Source organism: Podarcis muralis, chromosome 10, assembly GCF_964188315.1.
Source record: "Podarcis muralis chromosome 10, rPodMur119.hap1.1, whole genome shotgun sequence".
In the NCBI taxonomy this organism is placed as follows: Eukaryota; Metazoa; Chordata; class Lepidosauria; order Squamata; family Lacertidae; genus Podarcis; species Podarcis muralis.
Window position 1 is genome coordinate 24,813,167 of NC_135664.1, and position 20,384 is coordinate 24,833,550.

The following is a 20,384-nucleotide window of genomic DNA, read 5'->3' on the forward strand; positions in this document are numbered from 1 at the left end:
AACCATGTATGCCTCCTTGGAGGAAAAAAAAGGGAAGATTATCAATGCACTAATTAAATAAAAACAGGCTGCTGCAGTGAAGAAGACTAGCAAAGAGTGGAATTTTGTGGGAAAGAACTGTGTCCTCTGGTGCTGCAAATGAATTCCTACACTCAGTGTGGGCTCAGAGACACCTTGTTCTTTCACTCTTTTGTCTTCTACACCTGGTTCTGCTTTGCAGATCTTGTGGAGAGGAGGTGGGGGGCGGGGAGTGAAGCCTAAAATCTACTCGCCCGTATTGTAATCCCATAACACACATATATGTTCCTTGTCAGATTTAAAAAAATAACCCTCAGGTGTATGGTCCTAAATAGACCATAATTAATTGATAGTGCAACATCAAAGCTGAACAAGAAGCATAGATCCCTTCCCACACCTATTAAAAGAGGCTTGGAAACTCATAGCTTTGAAATGCACATCTCCCCTGTGCTCCACACAAAACCCTCACTTATTTTCACACTCTCAGGAAGTGGCGGAGGCAGGCCATGCTCTTTCACCTCCCCAAATGAGAATTTTTAGAATTCCTAAATTCAAGTCCTAAGTGGAGAGAAATGCTGTGTAAAGAATGACAGCATGGGAGGCACCAGAAAGGGACATGCATGGTTTCCTAAAAAGCACACACACACACACACCCCCACACACATAGCAAATTGCTTTTCACATTCAAACTGTATCTAAAAACACATAATGAATTTTAATTGCTACTTCAAATGCTTACTTGAAAGTTTGCTTCATTGAATTCAATGGAGAAAATATTCTTGGGGTGAGAGTGTTGTGCAAACTATGCCATTGTTTCTTTTTCAAAATTCTAGTGTGGGACAAAGCTCCCTGCTTTCCCAAGAAATGCATCTTTCCCCTTCTGTACCCTAAATAATAATAATAATAATAATAAGGTATAATATTTATACCCAGCCCGATGGGCAGGGAATTATTGTTGTTGTTGTTATTCCCTGTCAATTATTATTATTATTATTATTATAATTATAATTATTATTATTATTATTATTATTATTATTCCCTGCCCATCTGGCTGGGTATAAATATATACAGTCATACCTCATGTTATATTTGCTTCATGTTGTGTTTTTTTCAGGTTGCGTCCCGCAACGACCTGGAAGTACCGGAAAGGGTTACTTTTGGGTTTCACTGCTCGCGCATGCGCAGACACGCAAAATGACGTCATGCGCAGAAGCGGCGAATCGTAACCCGCGTGCCGCTGCGGGTTGCGTTCCTTTCATGTTGCGAACAGGCCTCCGGAACGGATCCTGTTCACAACCAGAGATACCACTGTATATTTGCTTCAGGATAAGAACAGAAATAGGGCTCCGGCGGTGCGGCAGCAGTGGGAGGCCCCATTAGCTAAAGTGGTACCTCAGGTTAAGAACAGTTTCAGGTTAAGAACAGACATCCGGAACGAATTAAGTACGTAACCAGAGGTACCACTGTATACACACACACACACACACACACAGTGGTACCTCGGGATGCGAACAGGATCCATTCTGTCACATTTCGCCGCTTCCGCGCATGCGCGTGACGTCATTTTTTACCGTCTGCACATGCGCGTGCGACAAAACCCGGAAGTAACAAGCTCTGTTACCTCTGGATCGCCGCGGAGCGCAACCCAAAAATACTTAACTTGAAGCACATTTATCCCAGGGTATGGCTGTATACACACAGACACATACACAACCACCGCGGGACGCGGGTGGCGCTGTGGGTAAAAGCCTCAGCGCCTAGGGCTTGCCGATCGAAAGGTCGGCGGTTCGAATCCCCGCGGCGGGGTGCGCTCCCGTTGCTCGGTCCCAGCGCCTGCCAACCTAGCAGTTCGAAAGCACCCCCGGGTGCAAGTAGATAAATAGGGACCGCTTACTGGCGGGAAGGTAAACGGCGTTTCCGTGTGCTGCGCTGGCTCGCCAGATGCAGCTTTGTCACGCTGGCCACGTGACCCGGAAGTGTCTCTGGACAGCACTGGCCCCCAGCCTCTTGAGTGAGATGGGCGCCCAACCCTAGAGTCTGTCAAGACTGGCCCGTAGGGGCAGGGGTACCTTTACCTTTACCTTTATGGCTGTATACACACAGACACATACACAACCACCAGAAGTTGGGACTTCTACCAGATAAATGTACTGTATACATTTCTAAGACTTGCTTCATTTTCTGGAAATGGTTTCAGAACTACAGTACCACAAAAAGAAGTGTGTGGGGGGGAGAGAGATAATGAGGTCCAGCCTGACCACCCATTAATTGATTAGCTACAACCAGCAGCGTGGCACAGAAGGTCTTGTAGCCTTTTTACGGGTGGGGGGGGGAGAGAGAGAGAGAGGGAAAGGGAAGAAATCAAAGGATAATTTTGTGGGGCTTTTTTGCAATTAAACCAAACAGCCGTGCTCCCTTTGCCAAGGGGAGAACCGACGGCATACCGAGTTCAGGAGGAGCAGGAGGGAGACTCCAAGAATGCCTGTCCCTCCTCCCTCCCCTCGTCTGCCAAGTGCAATAACAATGCAGTCATCATCAGGAGGGAGAGAGAGAGAGAGAGATTAGGGGAGGGGGTGCGCGGGGAGCTGCTCCTCCGCCCCCTCCCTCGAAAGCGGGCGGGTTCAAAGGCGGCTGGCTGGCTGGCTGGTCCCAAACCCCGCGCCCCGCTCCGACGGCCAACGCCAGACTCGGCGGCGGCGGCGGCGGCAGCGTGCCACCGCCGGAGCTGCTACTACCGCTTGCCGAGGCTGCCTTGCCCTCATTGAGCCGGCGGCGTCGGCTGCTGCTGCTGCTGCTGCGTTAGTGCGAGAGCGAGATTGTGCCGCTGCGACAGGGGAAGACGAGGCAAGGAGCTGGAGGGAGCGCACTGAGCATGCGCCGCCCGGATCCGCTGGCTCCAGCGCCTCCGCCAAGGTACCCTGCTGGAAAAGGAAGAAATAAAAGCCAGGCATGAAAATACCAGCAAATAGAAAGGAGATCTGGTGAGGGAGAGGGGGGGGTGGGGAGGTCTGGGCTCTCTCTCTCTCTCTCTCCCACACACACACACACCAGCACCAACAGGTATTGCGGGGGGGGGGAGGGGGGCTTTGTGTGTTTGTGTGTGTGTGTGCATCATCTCCTGGGCAGGGCTGGATGGGATGTAGGGAGAAGGGAATTGGCGGCTGGAAGGAGGCTGGCTCCGTGAGTGTGTATGTGTTTGTGTGTGGTGGTGGTGGTGGTGTTGTCTTAAAAATTTTTATCACAGGGCTGCATAACGGAAGCGTAGGGCAGACAACGATGCCTGCACGGCGGGGCTGGCTCGGAGATCTGGCGCCCCTGGGCAAGTCTGAGGATCTGGGCTGGGGAAGAAAGAAGTCAGGCGGCCAAGCAAGCAGCCCTCTTTTCTGCCTCGCGTATGTATGTGCATGTATCGGGGTGTGGGAGAAGCTGGTTTCATGGTGTGTGTGTGTGTGTTGCCTGCGTGTGTAACAATGCACTCATGATCTGATCTTGTTTACGCAGCAAGCAAGCAGGGAGGCAGACAGGCAGGTAGTTCCTCAAAGCTGAGAATGGTGGAATCTATTGTGAAGATGCTCTCTGTGTGTGTAGCGCTCAGAAGAGACAGCATAGGAGGAACCCTCCATGGGGATAGGCGAGCAAGGCTGCCTGACTCCGCCGCCGCCGCCGTGGAGTGGCTGCTAGAGCCCTGCAAGCAGCAGAGTGGGTCTTTGTTAATTACATTTTGACAGGCGGCATTAGGATAAATCCTGGAATTCTGACTAGCCAGACGCAGATCCTCGCATTCCGTGCTGGTCAAAAATACAACCCGAATCAAACCGGAGCAGGCGGACGTTCTTCCAGGGGTGCGTTTCATATTTAGCTATGTAAATACATAGCTGGGTGGTGACACACACCCCACTGCAATGAAGTGGGGGGGGGGGAGAGAATATATATGCCCATATGGCAATTCTTTAGCTTAGGTATTTATTTAAAAGTCTAGTGGAGGAGGGGAGCTCTGGTTCATTGCAAAACCAGGATTCCTGTTGTCTCCTTTCAGTGTGCATGAATAGCAGGGTGTGATTAATATGCTTTGGCGAGTTGGTTAAAAACATACATTCTGCAGGGTTTCTTTTGGATTTGTTCCATATCAACACAGCATCTGCCTTTGAAACACACACAATATCAACAGGAAAGGTGGGCATTTGTGGGAAACCATTCTTCCTTGGCATTTTTTATTTATTTTTTAAGCTGCCAGTACCGGAATGATGATGTAGGAATTGGGTTGCCTCTGAAGCTTCAGAGACAGGAACTGTACAATTCTATACTCTGCCAAAAAAAATTGATTGTAAACAAGAAGGAATAAACTGAAGCAATGCATAGTAAGTGTGCAGTTCTCACTGAATTTCCCTCAAACAAATAATAGTACTCCAACTTGCAACTTCCTTTGGCTCTCCATAAATTAACATATTCGTTAGCACCTCCCAACGCCATTTGTATGTTAACTTAAGGACTGATAGCTTGATATTTTTTTTTCCAGATATTTTGATGGCATGATAAATCAGGAAGCGGAAAAGAGGATGTACTATGTGACTAGACAGACACCAGATCAGATCTGCTTTTGGAATATATTTTCAGTAAGATGTATGGATCTATTTTTTCCTTATACATCTATCTAGATCATGAGACTTGACTGAGGCAATATTCAAATCATTCGTCCATCTATGGCGAACTACAGCCATGCAGCTGACAACATTTTGCAAAATCTCTCCCCTCTAACAGCGTTTTTGAAATTGACTTCACTGGGTTTCATCATAGGAGTCAGTGTGGTGGGTAACCTTCTGATCTCCATTTTGCTAGTCAAAGACAAGACCTTGCACAGAGCTCCGTATTACTTCCTGTTGGATCTTTGCTGCTCAGACATCCTCAGATCTGCAATTTGCTTCCCATTTGTTTTCACTTCCGTGAAAAATGGCTCATCTTGGACGTACGGGACTCTCACTTGCAAAGTGATTGCCTTCTTGGGGGTCCTGTCTTGTTTCCACACTGCTTTCATGCTGTTCTGCATAAGCGTTACCAGATACTTAGCTATCGCCCACCACCGCTTTTATACAAAAAGGCTGACCTTCTGGACTTGTTTGGCTGTGATTTGTATGGTGTGGACCCTCTCCGTCGCTATGGCTTTCCCTCCGGTGTTGGATGTGGGCACCTATTCGTTCATTAGGGAGGAAGACCAGTGTACCTTTCAGCATCGCTCCTTCAGAGCCAATGATTCTCTGGGATTTATGCTGCTTCTCGCCCTTATCCTTCTAGCCACACAGCTTGTCTACCTCAAGCTGATCTTTTTCGTTCACGATCGCAGGAAAATGAAGCCAGTTCAGTTTGTTGCAGCGGTGAGCCAGAACTGGACGTTTCATGGTCCAGGGGCCAGTGGTCAAGCAGCTGCAAATTGGCTGGCTGGATTCGGAAGGGGTCCCACGCCACCAACCTTGCTGGGGATCAGGCAAAATGCCAACACCACAGGGAGGAGAAGGCTGCTCGTCTTGGACGAGTTCAAAATGGAAAAGCGAATCAGCAGAATGTTCTATATCATGACATTCCTCTTCCTAACCTTGTGGGGCCCGTATCTGGTCGCCTGTTACTGGAGAGTTTTCGCGAGAGGGCCTGTGGTTCCAGGTGGATTTTTAACGGCTGCTGTTTGGATGAGTTTTGCCCAAGCTGGAATCAATCCTTTTGTCTGCATTTTCTCCAACAGGGAGCTGAGGCGCTGTTTCAGCACAACCCTTCTTTACTGCAGAAAATCCAGGTTACCAAGGGAACCTTACTGTGTTATATGAGGGAGCATCTGTAAAATCTTTAGCCTTGTGAAAACACTACCCTTCTCTGCTAAGCAATTGTGGCCTGTTGCCATGTCTGGAGAAGAAAAGGAAAAAAGGGGGGGGGAGGGGGAAATCAAACAGGGGCTGTCAGCGGTTGTAAGGATTTGGGCAACGACGTCCTGCAATCTTTGCAATAGCTCATCTCTAATCCTATTTCGAAACCTAAACTTGTTTCTGCTGGCCACTCGCGAAGGTTTGTAAATTAAGAGTAAAGGACTGAGCCACTGCCCTGAAATGCTTTGATGTGGTGGAAAACCTAGATCGTGATTCAGAAAGTAGCAGGTGCTAAATATATCAGCGCTCAATGCTGTATATATCACTACATAAAAGTAAGACCATCACAAAAAGATTAAAATTGGACATCTGAATCAGTTAAGTTTGACATGAGGTTAATGTGTTGATGAAACTATTTAAGACACTGGATGACCTTTAGATCATTTCATACAATTATTGTTTTTCAAATACAAAAATCTGGGGACTGTGTTAAGTCCTGTAACCAATGGGAGATGTGCCATTTAGTATTGGATTATCACCCCACATTTGCCTTGTGAGTTCTGGGGAGCATTACAAAGCAGTTTTGTGTTTTTGGGTTGTTGCTGGGGAGGTTTTCCCCTTGTTGTTTTTTCAACTTAGGTTTTATTTTTCTCTAAATACATTCTTCGTCTTTCACCCACCCACCTGCTGCCATTCGCCCCCATCCCCCACGAAACGAAATATTGGTTTGTTTGTTTGTTTCCAGGCTGAAGTATTACTGGCATATAATTGTGTTCTATGTCTCGTTTGATTTTTGTTTTTGTTTTTTAAAAAAATCACGATTTGCTATAATTTTTATTGGATGCATTTTATATTTTCGAAAGCTAGATATCAGTCTGTTAGGCAACATCAATGAGATTATCCAATCATGACAAAGGAGTAATCATTACGCAGAATAAACCACATGTTGCCTTAAAGGGTTATCTAGTATCTTCCATTTTGTTTAGCATTTTAGAAATAAGCAAAGAAAGTGAATCGGTTAACTCCAGTCTGCCATTTGGGAGTGCATGAAAGATCACTTAAAATCCCTTCTTTCCTTTTTTATTCTCATGATTCCCCAAATCAGTATGCTCATCACTAGGATTATATTCCCCCGCCCTAAGGTATGTTGCCCATTCTAGTTTGTTCTGAAAAACACAGGCAGACAATGTATGTTTATATTTTTAAGACAACTGTCATGGGGAGACCGCAGCCTTAGTAAGATATATTGCACAATTTGTGAAGCATCTATTCTACTGAAGGCACAGTCTTGTTTATACTTTCTGCACATTTTGGTGTATTGGTTGTTTCAAATTATTTCAATTTTAACTTGTGAAAGCATATAATATGATTTCTAGTATTTTAGAAAATACATTAGAGTCTGTGAGTCTTTCCTTCTTTTAGATACAGATGTGTGGATTTCAATATAAAGTTGCATTTGCCAAAATTTACCTGTGTAGCCTGTTAATTTTCTTGGAATAAAATTTTACATTTTTCCAGTTATACAACAAACCTTTTATTATGATTATTATTATTACTACTATTATTTTGTTTAGTGAGCATGACTTTTTGAGAATGTAGCCATTATGGATTATTATTCTTTGAAGTCACTGTATTCCCAAACTGTAAAATGCATGAATGATGGGGACCACAGGATTGATAAATGATATTCTCGACAATAGCACTGTTGTGTAGTTTATCATAATTACCCTGATACCTATTTGTCAGTTCTGCTGAGAGGTACTGTTAATTTGGGGATCATGATATTTGAGATCCATGGCCCAGGGCAATTTTTCACACAGTGTATAGCTGAAGAACACCATCCTGAGTCTGACAAGGGAAACCTTAACTTCAAAGAAGGACTTGCTCCAAATTAATGCTGTGCTCTACATTTCACTATAGCTCTAGAGCAATCCATCCCAAAATACACAAGAGTAGAATCCAGTTTGTGTTGCTCCATAGACAAAAAGTATGAGTCGAGAGAGGCTGTTTTTCAAGTTTCCTCTTCCCATTTACAGTCCTTTGTGCGCGCACACCCAAACAAGAATATATATTCCACAAGGTAGAGAGACCTTTTGGAGTAGATTTTATGGCTCTGCACGAAGAAGGAGGAATACCTGCCTCCCTGTTCACCTTTGGTCAATGTAGTGGCACCAACTAGATTTCACTGCCAGCTAAACTGCTGTAAGCATATATAGATATTCTTATTAACAACAGAAGTAGTATTGTTTCTGTATACTAATAGATTTTTAAAAACAGGCTGAAGAATTTTGGGAGGGGAAGTGGCATCTTGATTGCACTGGTGTTCACGGCAAGCTTCTTAATTTAACCCTCATGTACTTCATGCTAATGTTGATGGGTTCAAAGATTACATTTAGCATGCGGTGTTGGAAGCACTGCAATAATCAATCTTCATGAATGCAAAAGCATTTCAGGTCACCATCCCCAAGAGGCTTGAAATGAATTTAGAGTTCCAGGGACCTGCATTGGTTCCTGATCCACATGCTACAGAACAACTGTAGTACTTGGCTATGTGTCAGATTTAGTCCCACGTCACAATTCCTAGACAGCTAGGGCCTTCATCCCTCCCCTTGCACAGCTGTATGAAAATCCTAGGTTTATCCCCATGCATGTAAGAATCATGCATGTGCCCACACTGTCTTGAGGATATGTGTTGCGCATGTTCAAGGCCTCCACATGATAAAACAGAAACATGTCCATGACAGCACACATGATGTTCTGTGTGTTGGCCTGTGGGGTGGTGTTCTACAGCATAACAGGAAAAACACCCATGTGTGAAGAGTGATCCATGGGATGTTTTCAGAATATCTAACTAGAAAACAAAGAGAGAGGCCTAAGTAGGGATGGACAAATGCAACAATTTCACTGTATCTCAGTTCCTCATTTCCCCAATCTTAAATGCAGTTCTCAACATGAAATCCTAATGAAAAATTCATCAGGGCTTTAGTGTGAACTTCTCCTAAGGACACATTTTTGTATGCAGTTCTGACTAACACACACACACCTTTGCAACCAATTTTCCGTAATGTCATGCAGACATGCATGTTATTTCACTAACATATGCATTCTTAGGCACACTTATCCCTGATACATGCATCTTTTAGGTATACATTGCTTGGTCGGGGAACTGCATCGCAAAATTCAGATTTTGAATTTCTAAAGATAACTGTGTTTTGTTTTGCATATTGGTTCAAGAAGTATGAATTAGGCAGTTTCTCCTTAAATTGCAAATGAAAATTGATTTTCCTTCCCATCCCTAGACCCACCTTGACCACATACTCAAGCCGAACTCCCAACCATAGGATAGCAAAACAATGTTTAGTTTCATATATGGGAAGTATTTAGAATAAAAGATATTCTACTAAGACCATTAGGATGCATTGGTATCTGACTTCTATACAATAGTTACTTTCATAACATGCACTTACGATCACATATTTTAAAAACATCAATAAAACTGCAATTCTTATAGCAGTTATGCAGATGTTGATGATGTCTCAAAGGCCAGAAACTTTCAAACACTCTTCTCAATTGAGTTTTGCAATGGATTTTTATTCTGAGAATTGTTTGTAAGATGCTTGAAGGGCCTCTCAGAGCAATAAAGCAGATTATAAGCATTCTAAATAAATAATATCATAGACAACGATAACCTATATATTGTATAGTTTGGGAATATAAAGTGGGCATTGTTCCCCATTAATCAGTTTACAGTTTTGCAAATAGTACATTATAAAAAAAAAATCAATGGAAAAACAGTTTAGATGTTTAAAATATTCAGGCTTGGTGTTTTTTCATTTTTTCTTTTGCATGTTTTTGGACAGGTTTTCCTTTTATTTTGCTTCAACAAGAAGAGCAGAGGTGTACCAAATGAAATTAAAAGGCAACACATGAAATATTTTAGCATATAGTTACTTACTTTGCAAAATGCTCTGTGACACAAAATTATTCAGGCAAATGTCTTAATACAGCTCCTAAAAGGATTATATGCTTACATGGATTAAAATGGTGTGTGGGGACAGCTGTTATAATTTTGGGTAGCGTATTGTTCAGCGAATGAACGGGTAGAGATCAAGAAGAAAATTATGCCTGTGTTGTTGCAAAGCTGGCTTCTTACAATGCGAGTGCTTTATTTCCTTCTAAAGGTTGGGATGTAGGCCACTGACAGACAAAGCAATGACATGCTTTACTCGAGTTTCATATTTAATTTTATTTTCTTGATGTCAGCATTTATCTCTCCCTCCCCCATATAACCCAATATCGGAGTTAAGCTTTGCATTTAGAAGTTCCCATTGGACTGTACTACTTCAGACTTTGGTGAGGAGGGGTCACATATTAAAATGCCTGTCAATGTGCATGGAAAGCATACAGTACTCCATGGTATTTCTGAATGTGCAGTTTGATTTCAGTGACTTCAGCAATTGTAATAATATCTCTAACTAGGCAGTGAAAACCTACTGAAGTTGTCTCTCAATCTGCTCCTTTCCCCCATAAAGTTACCCCTTCCATACTTGGCCTACCTTTATTAAATTTAGGAGTCATGACAGCTACTTTTGGTATGTTCCACTATGATGACTGGGTTGCAGTTTTGAAAGGCATTGTGTGACATTGTCTCACTAGACTGGCCAAACACGCCCAAGCCCATTTTCTAATGTGTACCTACTAAAACCACAACATGTTGATCAAGCACTATATGCACAATGATTGTGTAGTGTGTATCATTCCATTGACATCTTGTTCTATGATTTCTGAAATACAGTTAGTTGAACCAGTGCTATTTTACTAGCAAAGAAGGTATACTGGAATTCACCATGAACCTTGTTCTCTTATAATGGCAATGACCCCCACATGAGAGGTGCTTGAACTGAGTTTCAATAAAACCCCTGAGTTTAACCTTTTAAATGCTTAAACATTGTAAAACCTCTGTGACGACCCGCCCTCCTTTTTTTCTTAGAATAATGAAGGACAGGCAATTTTCCTTACATGTCAAACTCCCTACAGTGTTTATCTCTGTGTGAATATATCTGTAGCCTGCCCAGTAGTGAATTGAAGCTCAAAAGGTTTTTTTCTTGCTCTATGGCCTAGTGATTAACAGAGGGATTTCTTTCCCCCCCTTTTGGTACTAAAGCTGCAGTTGATTAATTTACTGGTTAAGCACTGATTAAACTTTGCAACCTATGCATATACCATGATATATGGTGTTCTGTACTTGGCTGACCTGCAAACCCATATGAGACAGGGTGGCAAGTGATACAGCCCCAGGGAAGAACCTTAGCTCATGGGGAGCAACCATAGCTTAGTGGTAGAGCACAGGTTTTGAACACAGAAGGCCTCAGGTTCAATCCCCAGCACTTCCAGATAGGGCTGAAAAAGTCCAGTTCCCTACCTATGACCCTAGAGAATTTGCTGCTAGTTGGTGTAGACAATACTGAGAGAATGTGTAGACAATACTGAGGTGGCTTAGTAAAAGGCAGAGCTCTGGGTTGTTCCTTGTATTATGGATCAAAGCTAGAAACTGCTGTGAGCTAACAACAAATGTTTTACTGAATTCTCCACCTCAGATGACCCTTTGGCTTCTGCTCTTCCACTCTTTTTCTTCTTTCACTCCTTGGTCTTTCCAATCATTCTTCATTCCTTCCAGCCCATCTCTTAATGGAGCCTTGCTCTCACTTCTCCCCCTTTCTGATAATAACGATGCTGTCTATTCCTCCTTTATGACTGCCCATCTGATGTGGAGACAATGTATGAGCATGGAGCCTCTTCCTTAGTAACCTTTGCAGTCAGTTTCTGTGTGGAGCCATCATAAATGTGCGGCTGGCTACAATATTTTACAATATTCTGCAAGTCATTGTCGCAGTACGCCTTTTCTTTAAATTTCATAGAGCCTTTTTGGAAGTGTACTTCAAACTACGCCATTTCCACAACCTCTAATAAGTTGGGCAATATTGTTCAACTAATCCTTCCAAACAGAAGCACTCCAGGTGCTTTTCCATGTTCTAGTGGGAATGCCCTATTATTCACCAATGCCAGGTTTGGGTCAGTGCCTGCCTCCTGTACTTTCCTTCGCAATTTCTTGGCAATTTGTACTCCATTTTCAACAAGGACATTTGACTGAGATTATCTGAGCCTTGAAACGATATGGAGAAACCCATATACTTTTGAAAAGTTCTTAAACACATGGCAAGCAAACTGAGGGCCATTAGCTAGCCAAACCACCTCAGAAATGCTATGCCCCCCAAATATGAACTTGGATTTGTTCAGTCACCTGAGAACCTGTGGTATAAGTTAGTAGACAATTTCTGGATGGTGAGAAAAATAGTCTACAACCAGCACATACGATTTCCTGCATATTCAAACATATATGTGACAACTTTGGTTCTAGCTGATACAGGCCCTTTCAGATCAGCAACAAATGCTGCGACGATTCTTCATCGTGTTGTTTTCTTGTATGAAAAACATCTATCTCAAAAGTCTGTTCCTTCTTGGTGCACTGCATCCCTCAAAACTTCTTACCCGCAATATCTGCAATATTAGACTTTCCTTCTGCAGTTAAAGTGTTAAACAAATCAGTGGCTTGGGGCCCTGCACGATTCAATTCAATAGCTACCTTCCTTTTTATCTGCCTTAGCCACAGCTCCACTGCCTTCCATGAACAGGCCAAACTGCTGCTTAACTCAACTGGAGCATGGTTTGAGAGATCTAACATGTCTGGAAGAGATGTTCCATTTACCTTCTTTCTCACCCTTCCAGTCTTCGATATCACCTTGTGGATACCACCTCCTGGGGCCATGTGTTGTTCACTGTATTACGGAACAGAACTAGAAAACAACATTTTAATTGTGTTCCAATACGAGAGATTTCCATCTTCGATGCTTGTGCACTTCCACTCCCTCTCTGGAGCCGTATTCCTTCACCTCCTTATTCCTTCCACCCTGACTCTTCATGGAGCCTTACCTTCACAGAAGCTTTCTATGTTCCTGATGAGCATGGGGCTTATTTGGTCTGGCATTGCTTTGCTGCAACAGGACTCCATGGGTAACGCTGGGGAAGTCAAAGGTAGACATAGTATCCACCTCGTTTTTGTACTGAGACACACGCAGAGAGAGAGAGAGAGAGAGAGAGAGAAACCTGATAGGAAGGTTGCCGAAGGGGACTTGCCAAAATCCAGAGCCTTCACTGGAATTTCTGAGATTTACAAGCACTTAACTTGTGCAGAGCAGGAGAAATGTGCAGGCAGCATTCTTTCCAAATGCTCAGAACCTGATTGACAAGCCAGGAAAGCAATGAAGTCCAGCTTCATTTCCTTCTGCTGCTTGTACAGGGCAATAAAGCAGGAGAGGTGGGGAGGATTTCTGAACTTCTCTTCCTTGTCAATTATGGCAGTTGTTTTTCTCCATTTGGCCGTGGCTGCATTAATTTTTCTGGTTGCAAGGATTGACATTGATTTTCCTGACTTGGGAACAGATTGGGTACATGACATTATTCATTTATTTTCGCTTGTGTGTAGCTTTGTGGGTATTTGGTACTTAGTTTTTCCTCTCTAACTTTGGAATAAAGTGGCGGGCACTCGTGTGCTATTGTTTTTAAACAGATATTTTTAATAACAAATACATTTTAATTACAATAAATTATTTAAAACATAATGGTAAAGGTAAAGGTACCCCTGCCTGTACGAGCCAGTCTTGACAGACTCTGGGGTTGTGCGCCTATCTCACTTAAGAGGCCAGGGGCCAGCGCTGTCCGGAAACACTTCCGGGTCATGTGGCCAGCGTGACAAAGCTGCATGTGGCGAGCCAGCACAGCACACGGAAACGCCGTTTACCTTCCCGCTAGTAAGCGGTCCCTATTTATCTACTTGCACCTGGGGGTGCTTTCGAACTGCTAGGTTGGCAGGCGCTGGGACCGGGCAACGGGAGCGCACCCCACCACAGGGATTCGAATCGCCGACCTTTCGATCGGCAAGCCCTAGACGCTGAGGCTTTTACCCACAGCGCCACCCACGTCCCGAAAATATAATGGATTGCTTGCATTTAGGTTTTTGCTATTATACAGATACTTGCAATGTAGGCTATTTGCCTCTCCCACCTTGGCAAAATTTCTGGCTATGGGCTTGGAAACAAATATATCCTAAATCTCAATGGTTTCGGTGGTTAGGTTGGGCAAAAAGGCATGATCTGAAAAAGGTGACAAGAGGGCACAGGTTCCTCAGTCCCGAGGAAGTCTATTTTAAAAAATGATAATAAATAATATTGAGAGTGGGACTGACTTCTGAGTAGACATATTTGGGCTTAAACGGCTTTCTCTGGATTTCTTTCTCTTTCATTTTTTCTTTTTCTGTGGTGTAAATTGGCATAGCTTTGCTGGCTCCCAGTGGATCTGTGCTGGCATGTGGAGTGGTGGAGAATCTTTCACCACTTAGCAAATGAAAGCAATGTATTCTGCAGAGCTACAAAATACTGTTACAAAACAGCATTCAACCGACCTTTAGGCCTTAGGGGCATTGAAGTTCATTGAATCCTTGCTCACTGGCTCTTTCCTTTAAGAACATTATGTTTGTTCAGTTGTCTATTGTCTGCCTTTCCCTGCAGAAGAAAGTTCATTTCTATTTATATTATGAACCCATTGCTGGAGCAGCCGATCATTACACATGAGTAAAATGAGCAGATTTAATTATTTTTAAAGTGAATTATAATGCACACATTTGATTTTAGAAAATGTTATTTAACAGCAGTAAGTTATCAATCCTGAATATGCAATATCTTGAGAGACTTCAAACAAGGAAGGGAAAGTGATCCTTATCCGTATTTTCCCAAAAGGATCACTCACAGTAAGAATGGACAATAATATAGTACTGGGGTTTTTTTTGTTTCTTTGCCATCTGTAATAATTGAATAGGATTTTTGTCAATAGGGATACAGTCACTCCTGTCTTATACTTGTCTTTCAACTTTTGACACATAATCCTTGGGATCTAAAATGACAATCATACCCCTTCTATCAGTGGGCTTAATCACAATAGACTCATCCTTCTGCAGAGCTGTCATACCATCACACGATGTTTCCAAGAGAGAGAGAGAGAGAGAGAAATGCCAGCAGTTCAGTCTCTTAGACTGAAGTTTCTTAAGATCCACCTCTCAGACAGAGAGATACACATGAAGCTTCTATAAACATCAATCCAATAATTTTAAACTTGTGTGCATTGGATCAAAGAGCTTTCTTGAAGAGAGCTCTCTGCTTTTATTCCCTTAAAGTTGGTGTGCATTGATTTGCGTACCTGCATTAATTCCTCTTAATAGCAAAGTGAGTGTTTCACATGTATATGTGCTGGGAATCCAAACAGGCTTTGGAAGAGGGCAGTATCGGGTCCCAGCTGAAGCAGCCCCCTACCTTGTTTAAAAGGCAGAAAGAAAGGAGGGGGAAGAGAGAGAAGGCCTGCACTGTTAAATAAAGTAAACAGCGTGGGAAATTGTCAGATTGCAGATACCCAGTTAGATGAATAATGGCAATTGAAGGCTCTGTGCAGGTGCAAGAAGAGGGAATACAGCCAATTTGGGGGAGGGGGGAAGTACAGTGAACAGAATGTGGGCAAATAATGCATGAATGTTGTGAGGGAGGAGGGAGATGCTATGGGGAAAGTGGATATTTTGCAGAATAGAGGGGGGAAATCAAAAAAGGAAACCAACAACATTATCAAATGCAGAGCTCATGTCTACATTTTGAAACGTGCAGAGACACACAAAATGGGAGCAGAGAATGGTGCAGGCTTTGCGAAAGGAAGGGCAGTTATAGGCCAAAGCAGAGTAGAGTCACATTTCTAGTACATCCTATTCTCACAGGGGTTCACAAGTAGGACCTGTGCAACAGCACCCTTCCCCACTTGCAATACCCAACAACCAGTATTCTGAGGCATACGACCTGCAACAGAATATCAAACATAGGTAGCTAAGGCCCCAGTGATGATTCAGATGATCAGTACTGGATTTCAGCATGTCAGGCAGAATGGCACCTCAAAGAGATGCCAAGTCTTTACTCCCCTTTCCATTCTACCGAGTAGGGCTTCAACCCACCATTCAGACAGAAAAACATATTACCTTGCTTCTATCAACACCTATCAGTCCAAGGAAATATCACCAACTGGAAGTGTCTGGTGTGGGTTGTGTGGCTTCATGCACAATGTGTTCAGCTTTGGCATAATGGTTCTCAGTTCCTTTGCAGCTTCTCACAAAACACCACAAAGCATTAGGGCAAAATTTGAACCATCTTCCTTTGTAGATTCAAACCCTCCTTCTTCTTCTTCTTCTTCTTCTTCTTCTTCTTCTTCTTCTTCTTCTTCTTCTTCTTCTTCTTCTTCTTCTGACTTTTATGTACAACTCTTCAGCCATGCTTCACAATTCACTCACATCACAATCACAACAGCAAGTTATTTAGCAGGAAACACAATAGGAAGGAAACCCGATAGATCGGTGGGGTCTGTCTGCTAAACATGGTCGTGATTAAGAGCACAGTAGCACACAGAGTTGTTTAATTTGTTTTCGCTGGATGTAAACACGGATCCAGTTATTCTAAGCAGATTTTGCTTTCCGCTTCAAATGCTTAAAACAATTCATTCTGTCTTTTCTTCTAAGTCGTTTCATTCCAGAGATGATGAGACAGCCAGTAGGGACACTGTGCCTAATATTGACACCTCTTGATCCATGCCGTCTAAAGATAGATGCCAACTGCTAAATATTTTATTAGCGTAAAGCTCAAAGGAGGCCATTATTTGTAAGTCAAGTTAACTACAGTGGAAATAAAGCTAATATTCTATAGCGTCTTCAGTACATTAGACTTTACTCCTGGTAGACTGGATGCTAGTTGGCGCACGCACACACACACACATTATACAGCATCTGTATAAATTGCTTATACATGTTTAAGAACTTATTTCTAAAACTGATTACTGTACTTTTTGCAACAGTTTTTTTTTTTAAACAAAACAAACACTTCCAGTTTTCCCTTCTCTCAATTTTTCCAAAAAATAGTAATAACCGTGGCAGGGATACACATCAAATATTTTCCTTTTGTAGCACCTTTTAAGGTGCCACAGTACTTCTTGGGCATCTTGAGGCTGTCAATATTTTGCATGAGGGGTTCAATTGCATACCTACAGATTTAGGTTTGTGCAATTAAAACTCATTAAAGCCTTCTGTCATCCAAACAAAGCAAAATTATTCTCATTCAGACTTTTGGCTTTTTATCTTAGAGAGTTTTAGATATTGTTGCCTCTTTTAGTGGGGTGGGATGTGTTAGACTACTTTTTAATGCGTGTCAATGTTTTAGCTTCATATTAGTTTTATTCTTTTATTATACTGTGAGTCGCTTTGAGTGACTAATAAGTGCAATAAATAATAAACAATAATAATAACATGCTCTGTTTTAAGCCATATTGGCTTCAAGTGTTTCTAGGGAGGTCACTGAGAATACAGGAAAACTGTATTTGTTGGAGTCCAAAGCCAATCCTGCAAGTCTACACATTTGTCCCAGTCCACACAAAATAGCAGAACCGACAGTTTTCATGCCATTGTTAGTGAAGTCATTTGTATGGCCTTCTGCCTGTATGAGCCACTTTCCACCTTTGTCTGCAAACCTGTGGTTTAAAGGCAGGGTGAAGCTGTAAGTCCCCCAGAAATTCCCACCAGAAATTCCCATCCAACAGAATACTGCCTGGAGTACATTTATGCAGGAATAACATGAGGCACTATAGGAGCCCTGTCACATTCCAAGCCCTGGGAGGCAGGCTGGAATTCTCAAATGAGCATAAAGAAATTGGGAGCAGTGAAGGCCTTCCATTTTGTGCAGTCCGAGGGGAGGAGATGGCAGACTTCCTGCCTGCAGACTTTGGTTCTGTTCAGGAAGACGAGAGTAAATTATGGGGTTCTCTTCAGGCTCCTCCTGTACCCCGTCAGCAGGGTTGGGAAATGTGAAAAAAAATGAGGCTCATTGTTTTTTGCTACAGTGTGATTTTAGTGCACGTGCTCTTACACACAATTAAATTTATAAACCACTTAATAATAATAAAAACACTAAGCAGTGTACATAAATTCGTAAAATATTTATCGATAGCATGCAGATTAAATGAACAGAAATTTAAAACAAGTATTCATGACTGAATTATATGTCCAGACTGGTTTGGTGAGGTTTTAGCAGGCACTTAAAATTGTATTAATGAAGGTGCCTGTTTAATGTTAATATACAAGGAGTGCCAAACCATTCTGAAAGATTGATTATTCACAGATTTCTGGCACTAAGGATTTTTTACTTCATCCTGAGCGGCAGAGCCAGTGGATGAGCCAGAGTGGGTGTGCATTTAATATTACAGCGGATTTTCTGAAAGTGGTGCTGAGATGATTATCTGAGCAGAAAACCACGGATTTTGCCTTGTTTCTTTCAGTTTTTGAGTCAGCGTTTGGTTTGTCATCTTTGGTAGGGAAGGGCAGGCCATTCCTTGACAGTTGTAGATGCTGATGATGACTAGCAGTTGAGTAATTTGGCTTCTTTACCTACTTTTCAGAGGAAAATCCTCTGTTTGAAAGGCTGCCTTCTATTTGAATGAGTCCCACATCAAAGGGCTGTGTGGTCCAAATGCAGTTTAAGGCTAGAGAACCACAAAAAGGAGAGTGCATCTGGGGTACCCATCAGAAGTTAGCGCCAGGGCAATAGAATAAGCAGGCAGAAACATAGGTCACCTGGTCAAAGTCTTTCCTACTATGTTGAGATGTGCTGCATCTCTATTTAAATTAGAGTATTTATTTCTAAATTTGTAACTATACATATAAATAGTCGTGTGCACATTTTTATCAGCTGGTGTCCTTTTTATGTTTTTTTAAAATTAATTTCAAATGTATAACACACCCTTCTTCCCCAAAAGGAGCACAGAGAGGCTTACAAGAGTAAAAGCAGCACAACACAATTCAACACAATTTATAACGTATTGCGGAGAGCAGTTAAAACAAACAGAATAAAAAACTTCATAAAACCAATGACTAAAAGCCTGGATAAGCTAAGTAAAGTGTTTCCACATTTCCTGAATGCAGATAAAGAAGGGAACTGCTTGATTTCCCTCAAGAGAGAGGCTCAAAACATTTTTGGTGATATGTTTCCACCCTACCTCCAAGCCCCCAATTGCCCCATGTCCATGTCCATATTTTTAATATCATCTTAGCATGAGCATTTCTGGACATGTACAGTTTTAGTTCATTGACAGCTTTTGAGATGGAAGAAATTTGGGATCAGGTTCATTTAAGTGCTACATTTCATTTCCTTTGTTGTTTTAACGCAAACAGGTCATTATATTTCATTAGCATGTCCGTGCCCTTCTTCTGTTTTATTTGCATGTTATGTTTTCTAATAGAAAAAAAAATATGTTTTAGGCAGATGTCTATCTGGAAGATAATAACAGAGGTATTTGGAAACTTCAAATAGTAGTTTTTACCCACACATCCTAAATAATATGCAGATCGAGTTTAAAGGTGACCCCTTGGTCACGCTTTCCCGTTTATTTCATTTAAGGGTAGCAACCTTTTTCGATATTACAGTTGAATAAAAAGCCAGCTGCTGTTACATTACAAAGCTATGGCCCTGTCCTTATTATTTCGCTGTTAAGCAACTTTCTCCCTATTCAAATTAAACCAGAGTAATCCACCCCCTCACATATTTAAATTTGTATATGACAGAAAATTTCAACCTTTTTCAGTCCACGGCTTCCTTGACCAGCTACATTCCTTCTGCGGCACCCCTGTGGGGCTCAGGAGCCCATTTGTGTCACCCTTTGCCTGCCAAGCTGGCAGCCTCTCGCCCTTATTCAAACACCCTCCCTTGTGGGGTGTTTCCTTAGCCTCCTCTCCTTCAGAGTCCTCTGGGCAGCTCCTGAGCTGCCCCCCTCCACCCAAAAGAGAGGTACCTCCTCACATTGCCTTACAGGAGCCTGGGAAAAGGATGCCTCCAGCCTTAGTAGCCCAATGGAGACTGGCCAAAGGTGAATGTGAGGCTAGCACCTTACCTTGGGAAGCAGCAGTGATAGCAATGGACGCTTCCAGGCCTGCATGGTGGAAAAGCACTCAGTTCCCAGGCAGGCCTTGCACATAGGAAGCACAAGAAAGGCCAGTGCAGCACCCGCCTGCCTGGCTTCCCATTTGTCTGTCCTTTCCCAATAGCAAGGGCCGGTGGACTGGCTGGCTGGGCTCCCTCACCCCGTTTGCTTGCTTGCTTCCTTACTCCGAGGCTGCCTCAGCGCCTGGCAACCATCACCCCCTGGCCAGCCCCAGAGCCACCGTTTGCCTGGAGAGCTTGTAGCCAGGGCTGCTTCAACTAACAGCTGTGCAAGCCTTTGGGAGGCAAAGATGTAGAAGCAAATGACTAGAGCAATATTTACAGACTATAACTTGCCCCCAAAGTTATTCAGCAGCTGTGCAATGTCTTATCTGGGATGGGAAAATTGTGTTGT

General features: G+C 42.8%; 1 protein-coding gene across 10 annotated transcripts; it reads left to right on the plus strand.

The window, feature by feature from the left end:
- The first annotated feature begins 2,567 nt into the window (after positions 1 to 2,567).
- On the plus strand, positions 2,568 to 7,566 carry GPR85 (G protein-coupled receptor 85). Of its 10 annotated transcripts, none has more exons than XM_028746729.2 (4): positions 2,568 to 2,999; positions 3,263 to 3,410; positions 4,246 to 4,376; positions 4,535 to 7,566. In XM_028746729.2, exon 4 carries the CDS (start codon positions 4,719 to 4,721, stop codon positions 5,829 to 5,831), a length of 1,113 nt encoding a protein of 370 aa, XP_028602562.1. In that variant the 5' UTR covers positions 2,568 to 2,999; positions 3,263 to 3,410; positions 4,246 to 4,376; positions 4,535 to 4,718; the 3' UTR covers positions 5,832 to 7,566. The 10 variants fall into 10 exon arrangements, with proteins under 10 accessions (XP_028602562.1, XP_028602565.1, XP_028602567.1 ...); XM_028746732.2 differs by having other exon boundaries at positions 2,568 to 2,931; XM_028746730.2 differs by lacking the exon at positions 2,568 to 2,999 and adding an exon at positions 3,058 to 3,078.
- The last annotated feature ends 12,818 nt before the right edge of the window (positions 7,567 to 20,384 follow it).

Bases quoted from the DNA above. Each gene is read 5' to 3' on its own strand.
- GPR85 (XM_028746733.2), top strand. From the start codon at position 4,719: ATGGCGAACTACAGCCATGCAGCTGACAACATTTTGCAAAATCTCTCC.